Source organism: Schistocerca serialis, chromosome 3 (genome assembly GCF_023864345.2).
Source record: "Schistocerca serialis cubense isolate TAMUIC-IGC-003099 chromosome 3, iqSchSeri2.2, whole genome shotgun sequence".
In the NCBI taxonomy this organism is placed as follows: Eukaryota; Metazoa; Arthropoda; class Insecta; order Orthoptera; family Acrididae; genus Schistocerca; species Schistocerca serialis.
The window spans coordinates 75,643,901-75,670,672 of NC_064640.1; the positions used below are offsets into that span (position 1 = coordinate 75,643,901).

At 39.5% G+C, this 26,772-nt stretch overlaps 1 protein-coding gene across 5 annotated transcripts in view; it reads right to left on the bottom strand.

Annotated features, from left to right (window-relative positions):
• The window catches only part of LOC126469734 (dynamin-1-like protein), a 107,835-nt gene that overhangs the window by 55,448 nt on the left and 25,615 nt on the right, over positions 1–26,772 (bottom strand). For all 5 annotated transcript variants that reach the window (XM_050096938.1, XM_050096939.1, XM_050096936.1 and 2 more), the window contains exons 4-5: positions 6,779–6,987; positions 5,975–6,185 (exon numbers count right to left, since the gene is read on the bottom strand). In XM_050096938.1, coding sequence (XP_049952895.1) covers positions 5,975–6,185; positions 6,779–6,987 — 420 coding nt within the window. The remainder of the gene's footprint in view (positions 1–5,974; positions 6,186–6,778; positions 6,988–26,772) is intronic.

Below are 26,772 nucleotides of genomic sequence, written 5' to 3' on the forward strand. Positions count from 1 at the left end.
ATAGAGGTACTCACAGGGTACCCTCCGCCACACACCGTCAGGTGGCTTGCGGAGTACGGATGTAGATGTAGATTGTAGAGGGGACTTACTAGATAAAGTTTTCACAAAAAACTCACATCTAGAAATGTACCATTCAGACATAAAATAACTTTGAATATCGCATCACTTTCAAATCTCTCGGTTCATGGTATACAAACAGTGGAGATAATGAGCTCTGATCTGTGTGCTCTACAGGAGATCATTGCACAGGTAGTGTTTCGAGTACTCGTCATCAGGTTCTCTTCTATGAGATGAAAGTTGTCCTCTTCGGCTACAGTGCAGTACCACAGTCAACCCTCCTAGTTGCAAATGCGCCAGTTTCCCACAACCATTCTTGTAGTCTGATGAAAATGGTATGTAATGTCATAATTACAACAGAGGCTGACATTGGCACTCTTCTCAGCTTGTGGATGTACTGTGAAAAACATTTGAAAGTGATCAGACATTTCCACTTATTTTATATCCAAATAGTACATTTCCAGACTTACTTTATCTGGTAAGTCCCCTCGACAATCCCTAGAAGCCTGTAATTGAAACTGTGAAACTCCAAGGGTAACATCCCACTCCACTAACCTGTCTTTAGATCATGGAGAGTTTGTAATTGATTACAAAAAAAAGAGAGAGGAAGTCTTAGTTTATCTAGCTGTGATAGTGTAAAGAAAACAAAAGACAATGTGCACTGAGCCAAAAACATTCTAGACATCTAAAGGATGCAGTGTGGGGACTCAATACTCATTTGCCTGGTATTATCATAGTTTAAACAATAGCCAGGGCAAAAAAATCACATTAATTTAGAAGGTGCTAGTTGTTATACACAGCTGTTCCAGCTTAAGTATGCCATCTGAGAACCAAACTTGAAAAAAGTGTTAGGTCAAGCGTTAGGACATGATCAGGGTAAACAACCTACGGAGTCCCCCCCTGTTTTGACCCATCTGTAAAGACAGCTGTAAAGGTGTGTTGGTCAGTTAAACATCCCTAAATAATGTATTAAAAACATATGCAAGAGCGCACTAAATCTGAAAGTATTCTGCATCTCTGCGACAACCAGGGTGGCAGACAGTTAAAACCCTGGATCTGGGATTGTACTTGGTCCAAACCAAGTGACTCCAGCACATGCCGTACATGGATCCCAAATGGCCTCGTTGCTCATAGACGATTGGAGAAAAGGTGTTACAGAGGTACACAAGCAACAGTTTGGTATGCAGGTGAATTCAGAGCTGCAAGAAACTTACATGTCTGACATACCATGAGGAGTTGCCCTCATATTGTAAGTGGCAGCTCACCAGCCTCAGCACAGAGACTGGGTATGGGGCTAGTCCTGTAAGCACCTGTGGCCAGCCTAATCCACTCATGGTGGATACTGTCAATGATCTTCAGATAAGAAGGCCCTGCGAATCCCTACACTGTGCACCCATAGTCCAGTAGTGAACACACAAAAGCCTTATAAAACTGGATCAGATACATCCTGTCTGCTCCCCATGGCCTGTGGCTGAGACACTTTATGATATTCAGTGCATTCTGGGTTCTGGCTTTCAGGTCTCACAGGTGTGGTAACCACAACAGTCTGGAGTAAAAAAATGAGGCCCTGAAACCTCACAGAGCCTTGAAATGGAGAATGGCATACCATACATGCGAATGTGGTAAATTTAAAATACAAAGAACGATTAAATGAAAACCCGTCTTTTCATACCACTCCTCTAACCTCTGCACTGTAAGTGGCAACAGATGAGTCACTGTTGCAATACTGGAGGAGGACCAGTCCAAAAATATTGAGTATTGTACAGGACTCCGTTACTGTAGATATGATACTGATTATGGCTATAGCAAAGAGGGTAACACTTAAAACACTGCCCTGAGGGACACCATTCTCCTGCTCAAAACGACCTGACAGCATGTCACCAATGCAGGACCTAAAATACCACTTTAGACAGGAAAGGCTATATGATGAAGGGAACAGATGACAAAGGAAATACCGAGCTTGTGATGTTGACGTTGGAGAGCCTGCTGAATAGTTGCCTCTAGCAGGGGGCAGGTTGTCAACAGTGGAACGAAATCTCCAGAACCCACACTGAGAATGGCTAATAAGTTGCCTGGTCTCTAACAACCATCCCCAACAATGGTTAACCATTCATTCCAGGGTCTTCGTGACATAGTTCATTAAGGCAATACTCTGGTAACTACTGGGACATGTGTGGTCCTTCCCTGGTTTGAGGAGAAGTATCAAAATTGCTCTGTCCACAAGCTGGGGAATTGACCTGACTGCCAAATCAATTCAAAATATTCGATGAGGATTTCCTTTGACATTGCTGGCAAATATTAAAGCATGTTGTAGTGGATTTGGTCGTTACTGGGTGCAGCAGCATCACTAGTCTCGGACAGTGCCAATTAGAGCTCCCACATGGAAAAAGGGAATTGTAAGACTCAGATATGTTGTATCTGTAATCTAATGTGCCCCCTTCTCTGTAGTCACATGGTACTGACAAAATGCTGGATCCTGGCTGGCATTGTCAGTAGTCTCTGCAAAATGCTCTGTTATCATCTGAGCAATGACACCCCTCTTTCAGCACTGCTGCTGCTGCTGGTGGTGGTGGTAAATGACTGTTCACTGTAAATCCTCCTGGTGGCTTCCCATAGTTTGGTAGAATAAGTGGAATGGTTGACAGAGCCAAGGAATGTTTGCGATAACCTTTTCTTGCTCTCCTTAATTATGTGTCGAGCCTCCTAGGCTCTCACGACTCAATATGCTGTGATGTCATCTGCTGTTGGGTGGCATTTAAACCATCAAAGCCTGTCCCGGATTGTTGAGTGGCACTTATAAGTCCACCAAGGTACAGGCTCCACCCATTCCTGGACAACGTTGCAGTGTTCAAACACACAGCCAGCTGGCTGAACTGTGTCAAGTTAGCCCTATGGACCATCCATTTTGGTGGCTTCTGTTCAAGCAATCCTCCATCCAGTAGGTTGATCCACAGTGTGAAGTGGCCACTGGAATAAGATCATCAGTTGCTTCCCACTGAGCTGAGTCTGCAAGAGTGGGAGAGCAGAAAGACAGGTCGATGGCCGAGGATGATCCAGTAGCAGCCGAGAAATGAGTGTGACTGCACGTATTGAGGATGCAAAGCTCCTCAGACATCATGAGGTTCTCCAAGACTCAACCTCTAGAGCAAGTATAGCTCGAGCCCCATAACACATTATTGGCATTGAAATCACCCAGCAGGAGAAATGGGCATCAGGATTGTTCAATAATGCCCATGAGAGCTTTAGAGTATCACATCATTTGGAAGTTAGTACAGTGAGCATAGTGATGATCTGATCCACATGAACTGCAACAGGTACTGCTTGTAGGTCAGTAACCAAGGAGAACAAGGAGAAAGCAGAGGAGTGGTGCATCTTACTGACAAACACAGCAAACCCTCCCTTGGCTCTCCCCAGTCAGGTCATCCCTTTGGTACAGGATACAGGGGTGTCAGTGGCAAGTGTGTTTCTTGCAAACACAGGCACAGGGGCATTCCTGTTCTAGCAGTTTCAGTCCCTCTACATGTGTCCTGAACCCATCAATGTTCCACTGTAATACAGGAGCCATCTATCACAGGGGTTGCACTTTCACTCTGTCTTTCTGCCAGGGAGGGGAGCCCATACTGGTTAGAGGCCCAGGCTTGGAGAGGGGGCGGGGGGGCAGAGATGATTGCCCCAATCTGACATCAGTCCATTAGCTCTACAGAAGAATCCTGAGAAATTTCAGAGAGGATTATGCTGACACTGTGTGACTGTTTACTTCCCGAATCCATCAGTGGTAGATGCTTGACGTTTTGATTTTTTGTCGTGGGTAGGCTTCGGAGCCACAACCACAGCAGGGGTACAGGCAGCACTGGGTGGTGGACCACACTGAACCTTTGGAGGAGCAGGGAGCTCCACAACTTTGGCTACCACAGCCTTGTCTGATGTTTTGGGAGGTAGTGCAGGCTTTCAAGTAACTGCAGCAGCACAAGTGCACTGATAAATGCAGGTACTAGTGCTGACACTAATAGCTTCTGTTTGTATAGCAGCAACAGATTTCTGAACCGACTGTTTAACAAGTAACGCAAAGGAGGTAGCGAATGTGGGGGGCTGCAGGGCCTTGTAAATCTTTTTGGCTTCACTATAGGGGATCCGTCTCTTAGTTTTGATCTCCTGTATCTTCTGTTCTTCAAGGAAGACACAGCAATCACTACTCCAGACAGGGTGAGCCCCAGAGGAATTCACACACTTTGGAAGAGAAGAACATCCAACCTCTTTGTGGGCAGCCTTACCACATTTATCGCAAGTGGCTTTCGCCTTACATCCAAGAGTGGAGTACCCAAAGCACTAGCACTTAAAATGGCACATTGGGTTGGGGAGACAGAGCCACATGGTTAAGCGAAGTTTTGTGTCATTAAAAGTGAGGATAAATGAGTCAGATTTAATCAGATCGCCTTACACCCTTTTCATGATATTCTGCATGTCCACAATGCCTTCTTGGGTCCACTCAACATTGAGGTCATATTTGGGGATGTCCACCACATCCCTGCATGTCACAACACCTTAACCGTAGTTTAATGTAGAATGGAGCACAGCCTCAGTGGGATACTCCCCATGGTGTTTGGTTTTCTGCAGGTCTGTCACAAGCAAGGAAGTTGAGGTCACCATCAACAGCGTACCATTTTGCAACTGCTTAACAGATTTTAACGTACCTGCAATCTCCTCTAAACCCAATTGAATATAAAATGTGAGGCTTTGGCAAAGCTTCTCCCCTCCCTTTTAACTAATAATAATACATTATGACTAACAGCATGTATTCTGTTACAGTACAGAATAGAGTTCTGAAACAGTTCCGAGTAGGGAGGTCTAGCTACATGAGGTCTCTTGTTAGATTGGGTGTTGGTACCTTCCAGGAGCTCACGCTTTCTGCTGGGAGGAGGAAGGATAATGTTGAAGAATCCATCTCAGTCCCATGAGCAACTATGGAAATAAAAGTCCACCTACACAGTGCCCCACACACCTAGGTAAGCCCTGTACAACTGACATTTGGTAGTTACCTCAGAGATTGCCCACTAACAACTGTTCGACGTCAACAGCCACACATCTCATTGGTGCGCTGCACACCTTGAGGTTTAGTGGTTCTTTTTATAGAGGTTTCTACCATCCTTGCAATCCGAGCAGTCAAGCCAAGATCCCCAGTCCCCGTGACACACAATGTTCCACTGCTGCATCATACTGTGGTTGCTGAAGTGTGCAGCGAACATAGGAATGGTGGCGCTTGCCAGTCCCCAGCTATGGAACTCCGGGCCACCAAGCCTGTTCCCAGCAACTGAATGCTGGGCCCCTAAGGGCAGTTTTATCAGTTGGTAACCTGGAAAATCATTCAGTTTCTCGACTAATAAATGCAATATTCAATCAGTGAAGCAAAATATTCACTTCCTATAAATGTGTTGCTTCCAAGAGGCACTTTATTCCACTTCATGCATCCAGATGCAGGGCAAAAAAGTTTCAAAAGTTTAGTCGGGAAATTTAATTATTTTCTACAATTTACAAGCTAAAAGCTCCCAAACATTCTCAGAGAGCTTCGGACCATGACTTCTACTGCATTTCAAGTAATGCAAATAAACAGGTAATGAAAATATTTATACTTCATCTAATGAGAAGGTACAAAGTGAAGAAACCAGTAACTGTTTTTGGGCCACCTACAAAATAGCTAGGCACTGTGAAATGAAGTTTTTATTCCACAAGAGAATTTTCAAACAGTGCTACGACAGAACTGAGGGAAGGCAACCAAAAGCTCAAGACTTTCCAGATGTGTTTATTCTTGCTTTAGTTCCCTGAATTGGGAAGGACTTTTCTGTGAAATATTTCTGCAGCATAGACAAACATTACATTTGTAACTTAAGATACACTGAAGTAATTCAAATAAACAAAATACCTGCATCCATTAGATCCAGTTTAGTTACTACAGCCAAAGTTCTCCGTCCATCAGGGTCACATTCCTTTGCCAGTTTCAGACTCTCATTAGTTGCCATATCAGTATTAGCAGTAACAACTGCTAATATTATTGAGTTCGGATTACTTATATATTTTAAGACCAACTCCCGTACCTGAACTTCAATGTCTTCCGGTTGGTCACCAACAGGTACCTGTAACAAAAGAGTTGATTTTACCAGACCTAGAATTCAAAAAAACTACATTATTTACTTTTTCCCTACTTATTGTTAAAGGCTTTCAATGGATGGAACAAAAATGATTAAAAAGCAATGCAAGCAACTTGACAAGAAAAAAATGACACTGTCGCACCTAATAGAAAATTCTTGTGAAGTTGCCAGATTCTGAGAAAACAAACAAGAAAGATAAGAAATGTTATGGAGAAAACAGACTTTTCAGTTATTTGCAGATTAGTGATTGTAGCTGAAGTACACCTTCATTACACTTTGGAACTTGTTGCTACAACACTCAGCTTCACATTATTGTTATTTATATTCACACAGAAGTAGGAGCCCATACTAAATCACAATGACCTAGCGAGTGGAAAAAGTGGTCACATTAAAAATGTTTAATATCAGAAATCGTAAAAAGCAGAGCAACAAGACACCTAACAATTTAGTCAATTTGGTACAGGCACAACAGGTAGTATAATGTTTAAAATAATTCTGCTTCTTCTCTTGCACATATGTTCCACTAACATATCTAGACAACAACATATCTGAACAACTCACAGCCATTTTACCCTTACCTTTGTAAGGCCAGGTAGGTCAACAAGAGTCAAATTCACAACATGTGGTGAATGAATTTTTAAAGTGATAGGATTTGCATTGATGCCCTTATTTGATCCCGCTACTTTTTCAGTTTCTCTGTCAATCTCTTTGCGTATTTCATTGAAATCAGTAAATATTTCATTCTTTTTATGAAGGAACTTCCCAAACTCTTCAATGTTGAGTGTGCCTAGAATAAAAGATGAAACTTACATGAAATCTGTAATGATTAATTCATTAAAGGAAAGGAATACAACAGTAGGATATATTCAAGTACTTTGGCATAAATGCTCACGCACAACCTGTAGTGTAATTTTGCTATAATGTTTCTGCATGTGAACACGGCACATTTCAGTGTCCACATGAACTGTGCTCAGAAGAAGCATAATTAGAGAAATCTACCCCAATTATGGCAGAAGTGTGAAGTGAGATGAACTCTACGAGATGTTCAAAGTGTGGCAGATCAAAGTCAAACTGCCACTGCTCAGCCACTGCCCCCAAGTCATTGAGACCCATCAGAGTTGACACAGAGATGCGTGCATCTCTCCCGATGACATGACAGACATGCTCAGCATAATGAAATCTAGTAACCTGGGGGTTTCACAAGCAACTTGTAATACCCTACAGAATACTGTAAGCAACAAATGAATGCACGCAAATGGACAGTACATTCCCATGTCATTTGTGAGGGGTCCAATTTATGTCGTATAACCAGGCTAGCTCCTTCATCTACTTGGAGAGAGAGCTATTGGTGAAACACACTACTACCTTGCCACTAACACATCACGCCTTGCCACTCCAGGGAACCTTCCTTTACATACTGAGTGTCGCATGGTGCTGTTCCTCTGAACGTTCCAATCTCTACGACATGTGACATGCAAGGAACACGTGAACAACAGTCGCTAAAGCACCTTGTACCAAGGCAGTTGTTCCCGACATTGCAGCCGCTGACTTATCTTTCCGCATTTAATATGCAAACGATTTGTAGTACTATCATCCAAGTATCCACTGTCATAAACTGTGATTCTTGTTATCAACATTCTTGCCTGCATTAGTCAATTCAGGTGGAGTACTTGCATACACCTTCAACATGGTGGCACATGATAAGTTCAGTGACCACACTGATCACCTGCTACCATGCCCATCCTGCATTAGATTATGGTGAAGACTGCCCGTACAACATCTGTTGTTGTCCCCATGATGCATCTCACTAAACTGTACTATTTGTTACAATGACTGGAGTTTTATCTTGTCGACATAGTCGCTACCTCAAATTTGATTGCTGTCGCGTGTACAGTGTTTACAATTTCTCTTTTTTTTATATTCTAATACACTGAGTCTAGTTCTGCCAACTCACAAAATATCTCCTATTGTCTTGGGAATAATTGTTCAAACCATCATACACAAACTATTCTAGCAGTATTGTTGCAGTATTCAAGACTAAAAAAATTCACAAAGTAGCCACCTATACTCTTCTTGTGCTAGCAGTACGATGTGATTTTGAGCAGTAAAATAATGGATATTTCATATTCACTTAAGAGTTGTGGCAAACTGCTAACGTTCTGAACAGTTTCAGCCCTTTTGCTTTGGGTTCAAACTTTCAGAACAAGCAAACTGAATGCCAAGCCACTGGATACACTTTAATGGAAGTAGTGACTAGACTATTAAGAAAATCTCTACATTGTTTAGCCTACAGGTGTTTTGCTAGTACGTAATTTCTGGTTTTGGTTTAATGAAAATTTTACTCCTAGACCTAAAATCCCATGCACAGAAAAAAAGTTGAAAGGGAAATGATGAAAGTGACTGTGCTATGCAATGGGCATTTTCTCAAGTTATGCTAAAAAATGTTACCTCTAATGGTACAATACTCTCATGAAGTGATACTTTTACACACTGAGAATGAATAAATAAATAAATAAACGAGGGCAAAGAGAGACTTTCTTGGCCAGGTACTGAAAGACTGGGCTTTTTAGATCAATATGCATTTTTTTTTCTACACCATTATGCCCAATTATGCCCAGCTAAGGAGCACACTTGAACTTACACTGATGTATTTGCTTTCGTCTTCATCTTCTCACTATGATTTTTCTTATAATCTTCTGTCCATGTTCTCTCACATGTAACACTTGTTTTGGCTTCAAACTGATGCCTTGTCAAAGTTTTGAATGCAGCTGTGTCCTGTAGAATTTTGTTTGTAATGCCTGTTACCTGTATTTCAAGTACCTAATTGTTTTCAAATTTCATTGAAAAGGCATAGGTAAGAATCCTTTTGGCCAATCTATTGCCATTGATTTTTGCCATAAAACTTCAACCTCCTTTCCCTGAAAGTGTCAGATTTTCTCCCAATTTTGATATAACTCATTAGATGACTGTCTTCACCCAGACTTCATCATCAATACAAACCAGAAAAAAAAATCCTTAGTATTTTCCTTTCTTCTTTTTCTATGTCTCTAGTTAAAGATCTACCTCCAATGATGACAGTATCCAATGCATATAATGCTTCCAGTTGCCTACTGTAATGTAATGTTTTAATTCTGCATTATGAGATATTTACTTTCCATTACATCTATCCCACGTAATTCTATAAGCATTTAGTAATTTCATGGTCCCCTCTTTGTTTGCTTCAAGAGTTGACCCTGAGCACTGGATGATTTCTCATAGGTATTTAAATCTGGATACTTGAGATATTTTGCCAAATTGTGAAAACATGATTTGTCCACAGAGGAGAACCTTCCAGGTATTGGATTTTTTCTTGAGAAATTTTCAGTCCACTTTTAGCTGTTATTTCATGCTGTTATCCAAGGGAATTAATCTACTCTATTATTTGAAAGGATTACTAGATTGTCTGCATCAGCCAATCATCATAAAAGAATTGTAGTTTCACGTAGTCTGCCAATGATTATTTCTTTTACTTCTACTTCTACATCTATACTCTGCAAGCCAGAGGTCAGTGTGTGGCAAAGAGTACCTTTGGTAACATTAACTGATGCCCCACCTCTATTCCATTCGCAAATGGCAGGTCGGAAGAATGATAGTCGTTAAGCCTCCATATCAGATCTAATTCCTCAAATTTTCTCATAGTCATTTTGCAAAATGTGTGTGGCAGGAAGATATACGTGGGGCTAACTCTTCCTGGATAGTACTCTCCCAAAATTGAATTAGTAAACCCCTTCATGATACAGAACACCTCTCTTGTAGCATCTGCCACAAGTTTGTCCAGCAGCTCTGTAACGCTTCCATGCTGACTGAACAATAACATGCGGAAATGTGCTTCTCTCTCTCTCTCCCCCCCCCCTCTTCTCCCCCTCCCCCCCCCCCCCCTCTTCTCCCCCTCCCCCCAACCCCCATCAGTCCTAACTGATAAGATTAGATTCAGTTTACGTTCCTTAAACCCAAAAAATGAGATGATTTTTGTGGGTGTGTACCATGTCAGAAAGTATAACATAAAACACTTTAATATAATACTTACAACCCTGATCATTTGTCAGGAGATTGTCAAAATAGGTGAATACAATTCAGTAAACTGTAGCAGCTAATATTTATAGAATTAATATGCCGTCAGAATGAAACACTGCTATACACTATTAATAAATTTATCATACACAAAATACCTAATCTTGACTGTTGTGACCAAGTCCTGTCAAAACTGAAATCTAACAGTTATTTTTACTTAAGCTCACTTAACAGTCTCTGTTAAGATACTCATCTATGGAGTAGGAGGAGTTGCCTATCAAAATTCTTTCAAATTCTGTTCAAACCGTGCTTTATCTGAAACCAAGTTTTTAAAGGTTGCTGGCAATTTATTGAAAATGTGTGTTCCTGAATATTGGACCCCTTTTTGGACCAAGGAAAGTGATTTTAGGTCTTTATGTAGACTGTTCTTATTCTTAGTATTGATACTATGTATCGAGCTATTGGTTGGAAATAGAGATGTATTACTTGCAACAAATTTCATTAAGGAATAAAAATACTGAGAAGCAGTGAGTATAATACAAAGTTCCTTGAACAGGTTTCTACATGATGTTCTTCAATTTACACCACAAATGATTCTTACCACAAGCTTTTGCACCCTAAAAACTTTTGCTCGGTTTGATGAGTTACTCCAGAATATGATCCCATATGACATAATAGAATGAAAGTAAGCAAAGTATGCAATTTTTTTATATATTTATATCTCCCACACCTGACATCATTCTCACAGCAAATACAGACTCGTTTAGGTGCTTAAGCAATTCTGTGGTATGCCCTTCCCAACTGAATTTATTATCGAGTTGTAACCACAGAAATTTAACACTCTCAACCTCTTCGATCTGCATGTCTCCATATGTTATACACATACTGGAAGGAAATCTCTTACAGGTTGTGAGCTGCATATAGTGGGTCTTCTCAAAGTTTAATGACAGTGAATTAGCTTTAAACCACTTATTAAGGTCAGTGAAAATTTGATTAGCAGCTATTTCTAAATCTGTACTTGACTTGCTACTTATTGCATTGTTTGTATCATCTGCAAACAAAATAAACTTAGGATTTGGCAATGTAACACACGATTGATAATAGTCAAGAATTCGTTGAACAAGTGTCTTGTAAGGCACTTGTTCAGTAAATTAATTACATTTCCTCAATATTCTTTCTACGAACCTAATTCTGAGATCTGCCTTTCCAACTATTTGTTTTATTTGGGTATTCCACTTAAGGTTGCTCTCAACAGATACTCCTAGATATCTTATGGTGGTTACTGTGTCCAGAAATTTGTACAGTAGTGGAGTTCTTTTCCTATGTATGTACAATATTTCACATTTATTTATGTTCAGAGTCTACGGCAAGTCCCTGCACTGTTCAACAGTCCTCTGTACATCCTTCTGCAAGTTGTTACCGTCTTCTGGCGTTGAAACCTTCTTGTTGACAACTGCATCATCTGCAAAAAGCCTTAAAGAGCTTGTGACACTTTCTGCTGGATCATTTATATACGTCATGAACAGCAACTGTCCTATCACACTTGCTTGGGGTGGTCTGGAAATTACCTATACATCTGTCTATTTTGTTCTATTAAGAGCAACATGTTGAGTTCTACATGTGAGGAAGTCTTGAATCCAGTCACAAATCTACAGTGAGGGACAATGTCAAATGTCTTCACGAGTCCAAGGAACACAGCATCACCCTGTGTGCCGAGGTCAACAGTTCCGTGGATCTCTTAGAGGAACAGAGCAAGCCGAGTTTCTCACGATCTCTGTTTGCAGGATCCATGTTGACTTAAATAGAGGAGATTTTCGTTCTCCACAAATGTCATAATACATGATAATAATTCTAAAACAGATTGACGTCCATGATATAGGCCTATAATCATGTTCATCTGTTCTATGGCCCTTCTTGAAAACGTGAATGACCTCTGTTTCTTTCCAGTCACAAGATACCCTTCATTGCTCCAGTAACCTACAATGAACTACTGCTAGAAAGGGAGTAAGTTATTTCACATAATCTCTGTAGAATCTTACAGGTGTTTCATCTGGTCCTGATACCTTTCTACAACAACACAATTTTAATTTTTTTTCTATTCTGTGATCAGTTATCTCGTATCTGCCATTTCAAAGATTTATATGATGATTGGAAGGGGACACCACATTACAGTCTCCCGCCATGAAACAATTTCAGAAGAGCGAATTCAGTACTTCAGCCTTCCCTCGTCATTTTTCGTTTCAGTGTCATTAGGGTCAACGAGTGACTAAACAGATTATTTTGAACCATTTACTGATTTTATATCAGACCAAAACCTCTTAGGGTTGTTGCTCAGATCAGTTGACAAAATTTTACTTTAGAAGTGATTGAAAGCTTCCTTCACTGCTCTCCTTGTGTTCATTTTCACTTCATTCAGCTTTTCGTTTGTCATACAAGTTTTGAAAGCTCTTGAATCTGTCATAAAGCTCTCTTTGTTTACATTGTTGATTCCAAAAACAGCTATTAAACTACAATGGGTCTTTCCCATCCCTTAAGACCCTTCTCCGGACATACTTCTTTTTCTGTTATAAGACTGGACAGTGAGGGGGATACCAATCTCCCTGTCAGACCAGTTTTTATATCAAAAGTGTTTAATCAACTGTGTGGTCTTTCTATCAACTTTAAACTCTTTCTGTATATTAAACAGTGTACCCTATCTATTGAATCATATGCTGTTTTGAAGTCTACAAAGATGATCACAGTTCGTCTGTCTTGCAGATTTTTAAGACTTAAATTGAGAATTTGTTCCACAAAGGATATACTTTTCCTAAAACCTGCTTGATATTTGCCAATGAAAGAAGTACCAAAAAAATCGTGTGAGGCAACCACTAAGGATAAATATGTTAGCTGTAATAAAGATATCAAAAAAATATCAGCCTCCACATTAACTTATTAGCATGATAGAATCATCTGCAAAGATCAAAGTGCATTTATTTTTTGTCAGTTTCTTTTAGTTAAAAGCACTGTGCCCCAGGTTTTTCCAGTGATTACAGTCTTTTCCTTAAGTGTAGTTCTGGAAGGTTTGCAAAATACTCATCTACGCCTGTGCTAACCCCCAGCCAAGCCTCTTCCCCCATGTCTTTTCATCTATTCATCAACTTTTGCTTTACTGTTTACTGGTTGTTTTAATCTGTCAAATATATGTAGCTGAATTTCCTTTAGATTTAAATTTACTTTGCAAATGGTCTGATACTTTTCTATTGGGTAAATGATCAAAGATTTTCGTAATTGCATACTGCACAGCTCTGAGCCAGCAACTGCTATAATAATAAATAATGAAGGTAATTTTTAATTTTTGTGTTGTCATTTTGTACAACATTGTTGTTAAATTAGTTCGCTTATTGTGTCAAATTTTATTACCAGACATACATCTGTGAAGCAGTAATTACAATCCCTAACTCCTTGAAGAAGCACATACAAGGCCATTTTGGATGAGCATCAGCTTTCATTTTTACTGTTTCCTTTCATGCAATCATTAATGAGTAGAAACTGGCAAACTATCTTGTGACATTGTTTCCTTTGTTATTGAGGCTATTAATCACGAGAATAACAAGATTTATTGGCTTGCGTGTGTCAAAAGTTCCATGACAAATTTCTTCTAGTTTAAATTTTCATCTATATATACAATCATTTCGTCTCACAAAAATAGAATACTTCAAAAATGAAAGAAGAACTATACAATCTCTCAACTCCCTATCTGCTAGAAGGTCTATTCATTACAAAGAATAATTACGGGTACCATTCACAGCTAAAAATGTGACAATAAGTGACGAATATAGTGATGGACGCACAGAAGACAGAAGGCTATACCAGTATGTATGCTGATCCACTATTTCAACCACTTTGCTCTCCGCAGAGACAGATATGAGAACAACTGTAGCGTGAAACATCCTACTAAGTATGAATTATCACATGTACAGAAGAAATAATAATATTTACTATACCAGTAAATGAAGAGAGGAAGATGTACGAAACTTATTTATATTTTCATGTCAAAACCATAATCAAGTCCAAATCCAAAGGCAGGGTCACAATGAAGTACAATTCTTAGCACTGAAAGCATGTTTATTACTAACACCACCACATGGACAGAACAGAAATGAGCTCGTGAACGGGAGTGCAGCTATTCATACAAACACTGAATGTTACAGAATGCTGATATTTATACAAACACAGAATATTCCAGAGTATACAAACTTAAGATATTTCAAGAACTTTCCATAAATCATAAATACGAGGGTCACTCGTGTCAAAGCTTCACAATAGTCAAGAGGATTTTCAGTTTCTTTGAACCTCCCAGTGTTCATCTGCACTTCTGGACTGTAATAGGGCATCATACGGAGGATGTGGAATACGTCTATGTGCTTTTGTCTTCTTGGTGGAGGTCAGAATCCTCAACTTCGTATCAACACCAGGCAATGAAAACCTCATAATTCCATCTGTCTCTGACAACTTAATTCCAGTAACCAGTAACTCCACAGCCAAAAAGTGATTTGAAAGTACATGGATTTCTCTAATCTTTCAATAGCTAGGCTTTACTATACAGTTACAAATGTAGCAACTTTCTCTGTCAATTTTATTATTATTATTATTATTATTATTATTATTATTTTAAGAAAGAGTTTTTTTCCTTCACATGCAAAATTTAACCAAATAGTGTTACAAGGTTTTCATTGGCTACCTTTGAGATGCAATGTTCAACAAGCGACGAAGGAAACTGTGCAATACAAAGTAGCACTTTAGTAAAATTTCCAATAGTGTTCCTTTCCACACACCAAGCCTCACGCGCTGTACCTCACTGGCCAATACATGGCATTACAGTACTCTCCATGTTTCTCTTTGGTGTCCAGGGTCCATACACAAGCCAATTGCCCTGCTTCATTGGCCCTGGTTTCACATAATCATCCCGAGTATCACCCATTGGAAACGTGACAGTGTATCCATTGTCTTTTTGTTCTCACAACTGTGGAACAGGAAGACTGCTGTTCTACCTGCAGCGTCACTTTGCTGTACTATATGCAAATGTCACTTTGGGCTGTATTGTATACAAATTTCTCTGTTCGACATCAACGTAAATCAAGAGCATACCTGCCAACATCTTACAAACATGTTGTTTGAGGACACCCTTCTGTGGGTGGTAGGTAGTTGCCACCCTGTAGTCGATGTCGCAATATTAAATTACTTCTGACACTAGTCTTAACTGGAAAACTTTTCCACAACCAGAGATCATCCCACTGAGTGCTCCTTGCTTCAAAATGATGCTTTCTACACAGACATTTGCCATTTCTGGAGCTTCAGTAGTCAGTATAGCTTTAGTGAGAGTATAGTGGGTGGCAATCACTGCAGACTATTTACCTTGTGGCACATACGTCCATTGTTGGCATTCCTTACAGTGGCTCACACAGTATCTAGCAGATCCGTAGAGACCACGCCAGTGATACTTGCATCTGATTCTGTCTTGAGTCTTCATGAATCTCAGGTGACTAGATTTTGGAGTGTTGTGGAAAACTTCAGGATAGCTGGCAGTAGATGAGCTGGAATGACATGCAACCATTTCTGCCCCACTGGATCATTGTTACTCTTATATAATGTCACATTTATTCATTGGAATTCTCCTCTGATAGTTCTTCAACCTTCACGGCATATGGTTTTGAGCATTGCTGGATCTTCCCTCTGTTCAACAGCAATTTTATTTAATACAGCAATAACAGATTTCATACCCACTGCTGTTTTCTGACACACAATTCCTTGCAAGACAGTCAGTGTCCTTGAGATTCCTAAAGCCTCAGTCATTAGTCATTATGACAGATTCTTCAGGCTAGTCAGACAGCATAGAGAATGGTGGTCCATCACTATGGCTAATGGTTTGCCAAACAAATACAACTGGAACTTTTGATGGCCCTAACGACTGCAAGGCACTCTTTCTCAGTTGCAGAGAGTAATTGACCTCACACTTTGACAGTAATCTGGGAGCACAAGTTGGCACCTTTCTGAATTTGAACTAGAACTGCCCCAATCCCAAACCCTAGTGCCACTGTGATGTTCTGTCTCGACATTCTCGTCATACAATGCTGGAACTGGAGAAGATGTTAGTGCTTCCGTAAGGGCAAGAAAAGAGCTTTCTTGCACTTTGTTCCTGTAAATCTTGGCACCTCCCTGTAGTAGTTGTTGCAAGGGACATGCCTTGGTACAGAAGACCTTTTATGAATTGCCTGTAGTTGAGTGCATTCTGATAAAACTTCTCACATCACATATGTGCCAAGGAGTCAGAAAATCTGTCAGCTCTTATTTTCTCCGTATTAGAATGGACTCCATTGCCATTCACTAGGTGCTCTAGATTTCTATTTCTTGGGCAACAATAAGGAACTTTTTAAAATTCAGGTGAAGACCTGCAGTCTGAGCACACTTCCACACCTTTGTCAGATGTCTTCAAAAAAAATTGCATTGTCATCTACATAGCAAATACACGTCATCCATTTAAGGTGTCAAAGCAGACTATCCACCATACATCTGAAGATCACTGGAGTGTTACATAGTCCCAATGGTGTAACTCTGAACTCGTACATGGCATCAAAAATTATGATGGCAGGCTATCCTAGTCAGCTTCATCAACCTTGATTTGTTAGCAACCTGTCTGCATGTCCATATTTGGCAAATACTTGGACCCTTTCAAGCAATGGGAGGATTCCCTACCCCCCCCCCCCCTCCGCCCTTGATCAGTCAACGGCAATGAAAGCAAAAATGCCATGTGCCATCCTCCTCCTTTAGAAGGACAATAGGAGACACCCAAGGACTCTCTGAATAATGCCAGCCTTCAGCACCTTCAAGACTTCCTCCTGGATTCAGCCAGCAGCTCCCCATATGAGTGCTGGCGTACTGGTAGATGATAACCAGTACTGATAAGGTAGTAGTTTACCATGGGTCATTTGGTCCGTCTCTTCTTCACTCCAGATTTTAAAGCATCTGAAAATTGGCACAGAATCGGTAACACTTGCCCACATCATTCCTTGGTCAGGCCAGATCCTACTGACAGTTTGATAGTTGCTTCCTCCAATATGTTGTCTGCAGTAATAATGAAGTATGATTCCTCATCAACGGCACTAAGCTACCCTGGTTCAGCTCCCCTATGCACATACCTGCTCAGGACAATTAGTGATTCAAAGCTTTCTTGAGCACCTACAATGAATATGATCATCACTAGCATACATGCCTTTTGTGAGCCCGAGTAATTTTTTGATCACTGGAACTCATCTCGATGATGGCGGGATAACGTCATCTTCAATGGCAAACAACCACCCACAGCAATCTTTATTGTGTGCACTTGTTGGAATAGCTTCATCTATCTTGAACAGTCTCACTACATGTGATGTCTGCACAAAGGCCCATCTGAGAACAACATGACTACATTCAGCTAAAATGACAAATTCAAAGGTCTGCATTTTGTCACTGATCATTATTCTTGCAATACATGTTCCTGTCAGCTGGATGTATTTCCTGTTTGTGACCTTCAGCATAATCACTTTGGTATCACAAGTAGTAGTCTTCTTTAGCTGCTGATGATAAGCATTTGACATTGCAGAAAAGGAAGCTCCTGAGTCAACTAGTGCACAGAAAGGTTGGGCAATGACGACATTAACGAGAATTCCCAATATCTTTGTGACTGTCATCCATGGAGGGTTTTCATCTGTGGTGGCCTCTCCTCCATAGATAGTCACCTCACCACCTCATTTAGTTTTCCTGAATTTGGCAGCTAGAGAAGCTGGTATGTCCATATGGCAACAGGGAACAGCTATCCGCAAGTTGTGGCTTATGTCAGCACCACTGATGCCTGTCACTTGGGTTCTGCGGTAATTCTCAGTTCATGTGGACAGCTGGTAGAAGTTCTGAAGGCCTCACATTGGGGGTGGAAGTAAAGCTCGCAGTCTGCAGCATTGTTCCCAGAGTTGATTGGGATCCTTTGGTTCGGAGCCAAGTGGAGGGTCTCAACCAAAGGCTTCGTTGACTGTGACGGTCTTGGCTGCAGATCTCTGGATCTGCATTATTGGATGGAGAGTAGTAGGATTTCCCACGATAGGTCAAGGGTGCACAACACAAAGTAATTGTGGAGTGGAGAAGGGTTTTTTTAAGCTACGTGGCAGTTTGAGGTACTTTGATGAACACTCACCCGTTGACACACAGAGTGCGAAACCAGGTCGCGTTCAGAGTAAAGACACTTTGAAGGTCAAAACTTTGTCAATAAATTGTCAAAATAATCGTAACAAAGTTCCTAACTTTACTGCCCTCCTGGAAATTTGTTGCACTTATATTATTGTGGCTGAAACAGGAAACAGAAAGCTCTGAGTATTTACCAAGTCATAGAATGTACATTGAAACGACATTATATGCCAGAGGCAGGAGAGTGTTCATTGTAGTTAACAAAAATAATGGTTCAAATGAGATTCACTCTAAGTGTCATTGTGAAGTTATCTGGATGCCTGTAACAGATCTGTTTACAAGAAAGAACATTTTCTGCACAGGACAGGCATGGAATGAGCTATTTATGTTCGTGTAGGTTCCAGGTAGCAGCTGGCACAATGTAAAGAGTACATAATGCTAATACAAGAGAACTAGGTCAAATTTCAAAGTGGAACTTTTTTTATTTTCCATTTTTGTGTTAGTTCCACTGCAAATAAACAGAAATAATGCTAAATATATTGCATTTATTATTATTTTTATAAAAAACATGAAAAGGAAAATTTTCAATGTAAGACTCAAATAAAGGTGGATGAGTATGTGGCAAAATAAATTAAAAAAAAAACAAAAAAACAAAAAAAAAAACATTGTCATTACTTCATAAAAACCTGGGAAACTTAAAACACATTTATACCATAGTGTTTGACTGAAGTGATGAAAGAGAACAACTTTATTCTAGAAATTCCCCCCCCCCCCCCCCCAAATGCACCAACTACCGCAAACCAGCAATGTCTATTTCTATCACCTGGGAAAGAATTTGATAAAGCTTGAAAACTGCTAACACCTCATAAAGAGAGAGATAAAGATATTACATCCCAAGGGTACTGCACCAAAATACAGTACATTTCATTGTACATCACCGGCTATCCTTGCCAATATTTGGCAAAATGATGCATAACGTACAGTTTACTGCTAAACTGTGCCATGAGAGAGAATCTTTCATAAATGTAAACAAAGTCTGTTTTTCTACAGAAACTTTTAAAAAAGAAACAAGTAACTGTAAATTACTGCTTCCCTGTTTTTACAATGATTATCACCGCAGCAGATGTAAATCGTCAACTGTAAAATAATAAAAGTATCTAATTTGATGTACAAAGTTCTCACATATGCCTTACAATCCCTTCCTGCAAATTTATTTGCAACCTCAAATTTTTGTAGGGCTTTCCTTTCATGTGTTTCATGATAACATTAATAAATACAATATTTTGAGCATTACTTTGGTTTATCTGCAGAACAACCTTCGCATTATCAATCTGCAATATTTCCATTGTGCCAGCTGCTGCCTGGAACCAATGCTAACATAAATGGCTCATGCACCAGCCAAACTGCACCAAAAATGCTATTTTTTTTCTAAACATTAGGCCATCTGTGGATCTCCCACTTCTCTCACTTTCATTTATGGCCAAGTTCTGCAAATACCACAAATTTGGAGGAAATCAGTGATGGCGGGTGGGTATGCTTCCTTGTCAGAACAGTGGTGGCAAACTTTAAAGGTTATCAGTAAATGCTGAAGACTTTTTCAGCAAAACAAGTTTGTGTATGTGTGACAAATTTAGAAAAACACCACTACTAAAAACTGTAAGTTCACACCACAGGCTTAGCTGGATATGAAATAGTTTCCATCAGAATGCAATTTACTCCAGAACAACCTGCAATTATTTTACTTCAATTTAAAATCCATTTAACCACAATGAAAGAACTATTCAGATTATCGTCAATTGATAGCCCTCAAAATATTAGTAGAAAATACTTTATGTCACCTTCAGTTTCTATTCCATAGTAGGTACTGGTAAAATTTGCATTATGTGATAAATGCAAAACAGATGTGAATTCAGCCTCAAAATGCAATATCACTTAATTGACGCTATTTCATTGCGAATTGTATACAGATGAAGTTTATCAGAGATAGTTTGGAATAGCTTTATTTTCTGCATATAAATAATTAAAATTCAACCAATTTTCAGTTACTGGTATTGCACATCATCTGGCTAAGCCCAATTTGGAAAGATAATGTGCATAAGAAACTGTGTGCAAAATAAAAAGTGTACGAACACAACAACATATCAGTGTGCTCAATGATCTGGTGCCATGCCAATTGTGCATGTTAAATAGTCCATTTACACTGAAGAGCCAAAGAAACTGTTACACATGCCTAATATCACGTAGAGGCCCTGCAAGCACGTGAAAGTGTCGCAACACGATGTGGCATGGACTCGAGCAATGTTTGAAGCAGTGCTTGAGGGAACTGACAAAATGAATCCTACTGGGCTGTTCTTAAACCCAGTAAGAGTAAGAGAGGGTGGAGATCTCTTCTAAACAGCATGTTGCAAGGCATCCCAGATATGCTCTATAATGTTCATGTTTGGGGAGTTTGGTGGCCGGCGGAAGTGTTTAAACTCAGAAGAGCGTTCCTGGGGCCACTCTGTAGTAGTTCTGGATATGTGGGATTTTACAATGTCCTGCTGGAAATGCCCAAGTCCATCAGAATGCACAAATGATATGAATGGATGCAGGTGATCTGACAGTGTGCTTGCTTATGTGTCACCTGTTAAGAGTCATATCTAGAAGTATCAGGGATTCCATATCACTCCAACTGCTTGTGCCCCACACCATTACAGAACCTCCACCAGTTTGAACAGTCCCCTGCTGACATGCAGGGTCCTTGGATTCATGAGGTTGTCTCCATACCCATATACATCCATCAGCTGGACACAATTTGAAATGAGACTTGTCTGACCATGCAACACGTTTCCAGTCATCAATAGTCCAATGTCTGTGTCGATGGGCCCAGAGGAGGTGTAAAGCTTTGTGTCATGCAGTCACCAAGGGTACAGGAGTGGGCCTTTGACTCCGAAAGCCCATATCGGTGATGTTTCATTGAATGGTTAACACGCCGAAATTTTTTGATGGCCCAGCATTGAAATCTGCAGGAATTTGCAGAAGCATTGCACTTCTGTCATGTTGAATGGTGCTCTTAAGTCATCGGTGATCCCGTTCTTGCAGGATCTTTTTCCGGCCACAGCGAGGTTTGAGATTTGATTTTTTACTGGATTCCTGATATTCACTGTACACTCATGAAATGTTCGTACGGGAAAATTCCCACTTCATCGTTACTTCTGAGGTGCTGCGTCCCATCGCTCGTGCGCCAACTCTAACACCACATTCAGACTCACTAAAGTCTTCACAACCTTCCATTGTAATAGCAGTAAACAACCTAACAACTGCACCATACACTTGTTGTCTTATAAAGACGTTGGGAACTGCAGTGCCATATTCTGCCTGTTTATACATCTCTGTATTTGAATAAGCATGCCTATACCAGTTTCTTTGGTGCTCCAGTGAAGATACACACCACATAATGCAATGTAGTACGCAGCCATGAGACATATCATGTTATACACACTTTTAACATGCCAAATTAGTTGGTGGATTTTTGAATTGTGGTTGCACTGAATTCCGCTAGAGGTTGGGCCTCAACTACGTTGTTAATTGCTCACCTCAAGAAGCAACTGCATGGTGGCCACCTCAGATTGCTGTGTCTTGTGCGTTGCTCATCATTTTCTTTTCTTATTTTGAAATATGTGAACCGACTAATCCTGGTCCATCACAGATTTCGATTATGATATTTACAACACCAGAAGAAAGCAGCGATCCCTGTGACAATGTGTTAGGTCTGTTGTAGGCTGCACCTCTCACCTCTGGCAGTCAAAATTCTCATCTGTTTACCACTGCCACTATAGCCTATCGTGCCTGCAATCTGTGCTACAGCATTTAGAAAACAAAATCTGTTAAGTTTTTCAACTGCACTGAAATTCTCCCCCTAAAGTTAAAACGGAGTTAAGATACGTTCGGTTCTACTTGTATGCTAACTGACTTGTCAGTTCTACCTGTGGCGTTGTAAAGCATGGGTTGCACAGCTATAAATACCCATGAAAGATCGAATTAATAGTCTGCCGATTTTGTAATCATTGAATTGGGTGGGGAAAAGTCAGATAATGCGCAGAAACACTGTCCGTCAGAGGCGCATTCTGTCCCCTGGCGGGGAAAATGATGCTGCTGCTTTTCAACAAAGCAATCTTCCTTAAACATTAAATACACCCAAATGAAGAAAAATCCATTTTGGAAGAAAAGGGTGTTAAAGTTTTTGCAAAAGCAAACATTTCAGTCCAAAAGTTCCCCATCAGCACTTGTTCTAGCAGTCAATTTCAAAGAACTAAGGCTTTGTCTGTCTTCACTCATGTAGCATGACAACCTTTTAATTGTGTCTCCAATGAATTACAAACAAAAAAAAATTTGATGCAAATTTTGACAAAAATTCACTAGAATTTTGCAAAAAATATATGTGAAATAAATGTGAATTCTACAAAAAAATAGATGCTACATTTTCTGGTCCCTCCGTAACAGTCAAAATCTGAACTGATCCAACAAATGACATCAACAAATAAAAAAAAAAAACAATCCAACATGTTTCTGTCTTTTAATATCAATCTTCCCTTCCACATTAGGCAATGTGTGTACTGAACATTATAGAACTTGTCCATACCTGCTCTTTCTCTAAAATTTCTGTAATATATTGCTACCAATAAGAGTTATAAAACATTTTGTGAATAAAGCTTTCAGGCTGCAGACAGAAAGAGGGAATGTCTACCATGTAGATAAATATACCAGAGGATATACAGTAAAACCCCATTTTTTACATACCCACGTTTTACATTTTCCTGCTTTTTATGTTCATTTCAGTCAGCCTCAACGTAAGTCTTATTCTTTCAATACAATGCTTTCCCACCATTACCAATTCCTTGCTACAACATTTCCACATTTTAAGTTTGCTTTCACATTATCACAACCTTTAACATTTATTTTCACACAGATTTCTGCAAAAAGTGTGTTGTATTCCTACTCAAAGTCAGATATGGAACAAAGCACAAATGCTGACAAAGTTATTATCACATAATGTAAAGTTAGCACAATAAGCAATATTTTTGCTGTCAGCACATTGGGATCATGACCACCTGTATTATAGGTTCACAATTTTTGGAAGAGTGAGAAAGTATACCATGATATTGTCTTAACGATAATCACGATCTGATGATCGTGACTCTAGTAACAACCTACCTTGTGCTCATTGCGATGTATTACAACATTTTAATTTAATTTCACAGTCATATACACAAATATACACTGCTTTTGAAGACAGCCTTCTATATAATGGGGTTTCACGAATTGTCATTACATTTGCATGAAATATGCTAATTTATACCAGGTGCGCAGTCTTTCAGCTGGTACAAGCTGATGTCGGATATAAACATTCCTCTTCAAGATGCTCAGTAACATGACAATGTCCACCCTCTTTCTCACCCAGGACATCCCTGAACCTAGTGATCTTGTCGGCAACAAACTATAGATAACTAAAAGGGAAACTCGTGTGCGCATTTATTTGTGTCAACCCTCAGCCACTGCCTTTGTGATTATCACAAAGGTAGTGGCTGTGTGTATCCCACACAGGCGCGCACACGCACCCACAAACAAACAAACAAACAAACAAACACAAACACAGACACACACAAATAACATGCACGCACACGTATGCTTGTTCTATACACAACTGTGAAAATAAATTAAAGCTGTTGTAACTCAATGCAATGAACAGAATGAAGGTTGCAACTTGAGTTATTACTGTCCAATTGTTTCCAGTTGCCACAATTGAAAACCTAAAATAGTCAATAGGAGATGTTCCAAATTGTGCCAACATGTCACAAAAAGAACTGAGGAGCGCCAGAACAAGACCCGATATATCCACTTTTGCTGTATTCGCGTGTTTGAGCTGTAGGGGGGAGATACGGGATTAATATACGCTGCCACAAAATAATTTTCAGCACAATGCGACATCAAGTGTTTTATGATGTGTTTCTTCTTTTTATAGCTTGTGGAGCCATTTAGAGATCACTATTTGTTACTTTCTGTATTAACGGGAAATGCGGATTTATCGGTTTTTGTTCTGGCGCTCCTCAGCTATGCAAGAAGACTTCTTGTTGCCAAAAACTAAAAATGATTACGGCATATTTAATTAATAATTATGAAACAAAATGCACCATTAGATTAAACTTCACTACCAGTAGTTGGTAAAAGTTATATTCTACCTTTTACTAACAGTGACTGCTTCTTTGAACGTGACTATGGAGCTGTAATTCTAACAATGATACCAAAAAAATAGTACTGTACCAGTAATAATAAGATAATCACTAGTGTAAAAGTCATGCTCTGTAACAATTTCAATCAGTGCCTATGAATGAAATGATCAGAAAGATAGGAAATGTATTTCTGTGAACGAAATAAATGATGGTTCTACAACATGTAGATCCGAGTTTTGGATCACAAATTCAATTAGCGATGGACCTAAGAATTTTCGCTTCCACTCTGAATACGACAGTGAGAAAACATTGAAGCCAATGTGCAACAGTCTGATTCCATGGCAAAAAAGCATAACTACATTCAACCATCAGCATATGATCGTTTGGATAAACTCACTGCAGAATGGTTTGTTAGCACAGGAGCACCAGGAATTCCATTTGATAGCAAGATACTGAGAGAAAAGGTGCTGTTTGCTGCAAAAATGGGAATCACTGATCAAATGGTTGGATCGACTGATTCAAAACTCATCATAACATTGTTTGCAACCAACTGTGTGGTGAAAGTCTCAGTGTTGACAGTTGAACTGTGGACCAAAGGAAAACAGAACTGCAAAAATCTTTAAAGAGTATAAATATTTTTAATGTTGACAAAAATGGTCTTTCTTTGTAACATATTATCTAGTAAATAAGACCTTATGTTTTGAAGGTGAGAAATGCAACCGTGCAGAACTGAGTAAGCAGAGAATGGCCAAAGCATGAATGGATTTGACTACTTTAACTATTTCTAACTGTTTCACGAAAGCAGGATTTAAGTTCACAGAAAACACACAGGAACCACTGAAGAAGATTTTTCTGAGTCTACAGATTTTTCTGCAGTAGTTATATCATCTGCACATCATCTACATTTCATTTCAAGAGTACCTGTGTTGATGCTTCAGTCATCACTTCAGAGGTACCAACAGTAGGTAGCATCATTACCAAACATTTTGAAGAGAAGAGAGAGGTGATTGGTGAAGAAGATGATGAACACAATGACCAAGAACTAGTTGTGACAAGCAGTAGGGAAGCTATCAACACTTTGAGGCGGTACATCTGTAGCACATCTTGTGGTGATAATGCATTTGATGCTTTGTACACTATGGGGAGAGAAGTAGAGTTAATTGTTATTAGAAAGAAACAAAAACAATTAAGGATTTCAGATTTTTTAAATACTTATTTTGTTTTCAGTTCATATTTTAACAATATAAAGAGAATGACAGTAACAGTAATTTATTCGTTTTTATTGTGTTTCCCATGCTTTCCTGTATTTCACACTTTCTTAGGTCAAATCACTGAAAAGTGTAAAAATGGGAGTTTTACTGTACAATAATCTGTGCCTGTAGTTGTGGCACAGCATACCTCCACTATTTAGGGTCTATATGGCCCTGACTGGAAACATATGTCCCTGCTTTAGCTTTAAAAATAACCTGAACTCAAAATACACCATTTCTAATTCTGCCTAAAATCTGACTAAAATTACTACAGTGGTTTTCTCTCTCTCCCTCTCCCCTTCTCTAACCCCCCCCCCCTTCCCCCCTCCTCCATCAAGTCCATCTATGGTTTGTAAATCCACAGCTCTCATTTCCACCACAGCCACATCAGACATACAGCAGCTTGTTATAGTTAATTGCAACCAGTCCAATTCTTTTTTTATGCTGCTTACAAAATTCTTACTTTGGAAGTCAGCCATGGTATTGCAAAATCACCATAGGATTTACATTTGGGTGTGATGTTGCAGCTCCTATTCCATAAAGGTCATTTTGGATGCCATAATCTAAGTTTTTAGTCAGGATACTTGACTTGTGTGCTGAAAGTAATGCCTCTGAATTTTTTATGTGAAAACTCTTAAAGCTTTTTTAAAAAAACAAATGTTATTAATACTTAAATCTATATTCTTCATGTCTACATATAGGGGATAGGCAAAATAATGTGAACACCTGTACATACTTCGGAATGGTTTATTAATAAGGGGTTGGACCCTTGCCCACAATACAGCTGCGATTCTTCTTCGAATAGTGGCACATAATGATTGTCCAGTCTCCAGTAGAATGTTATGCCACTCTTCGATCAAAACCCCTTCT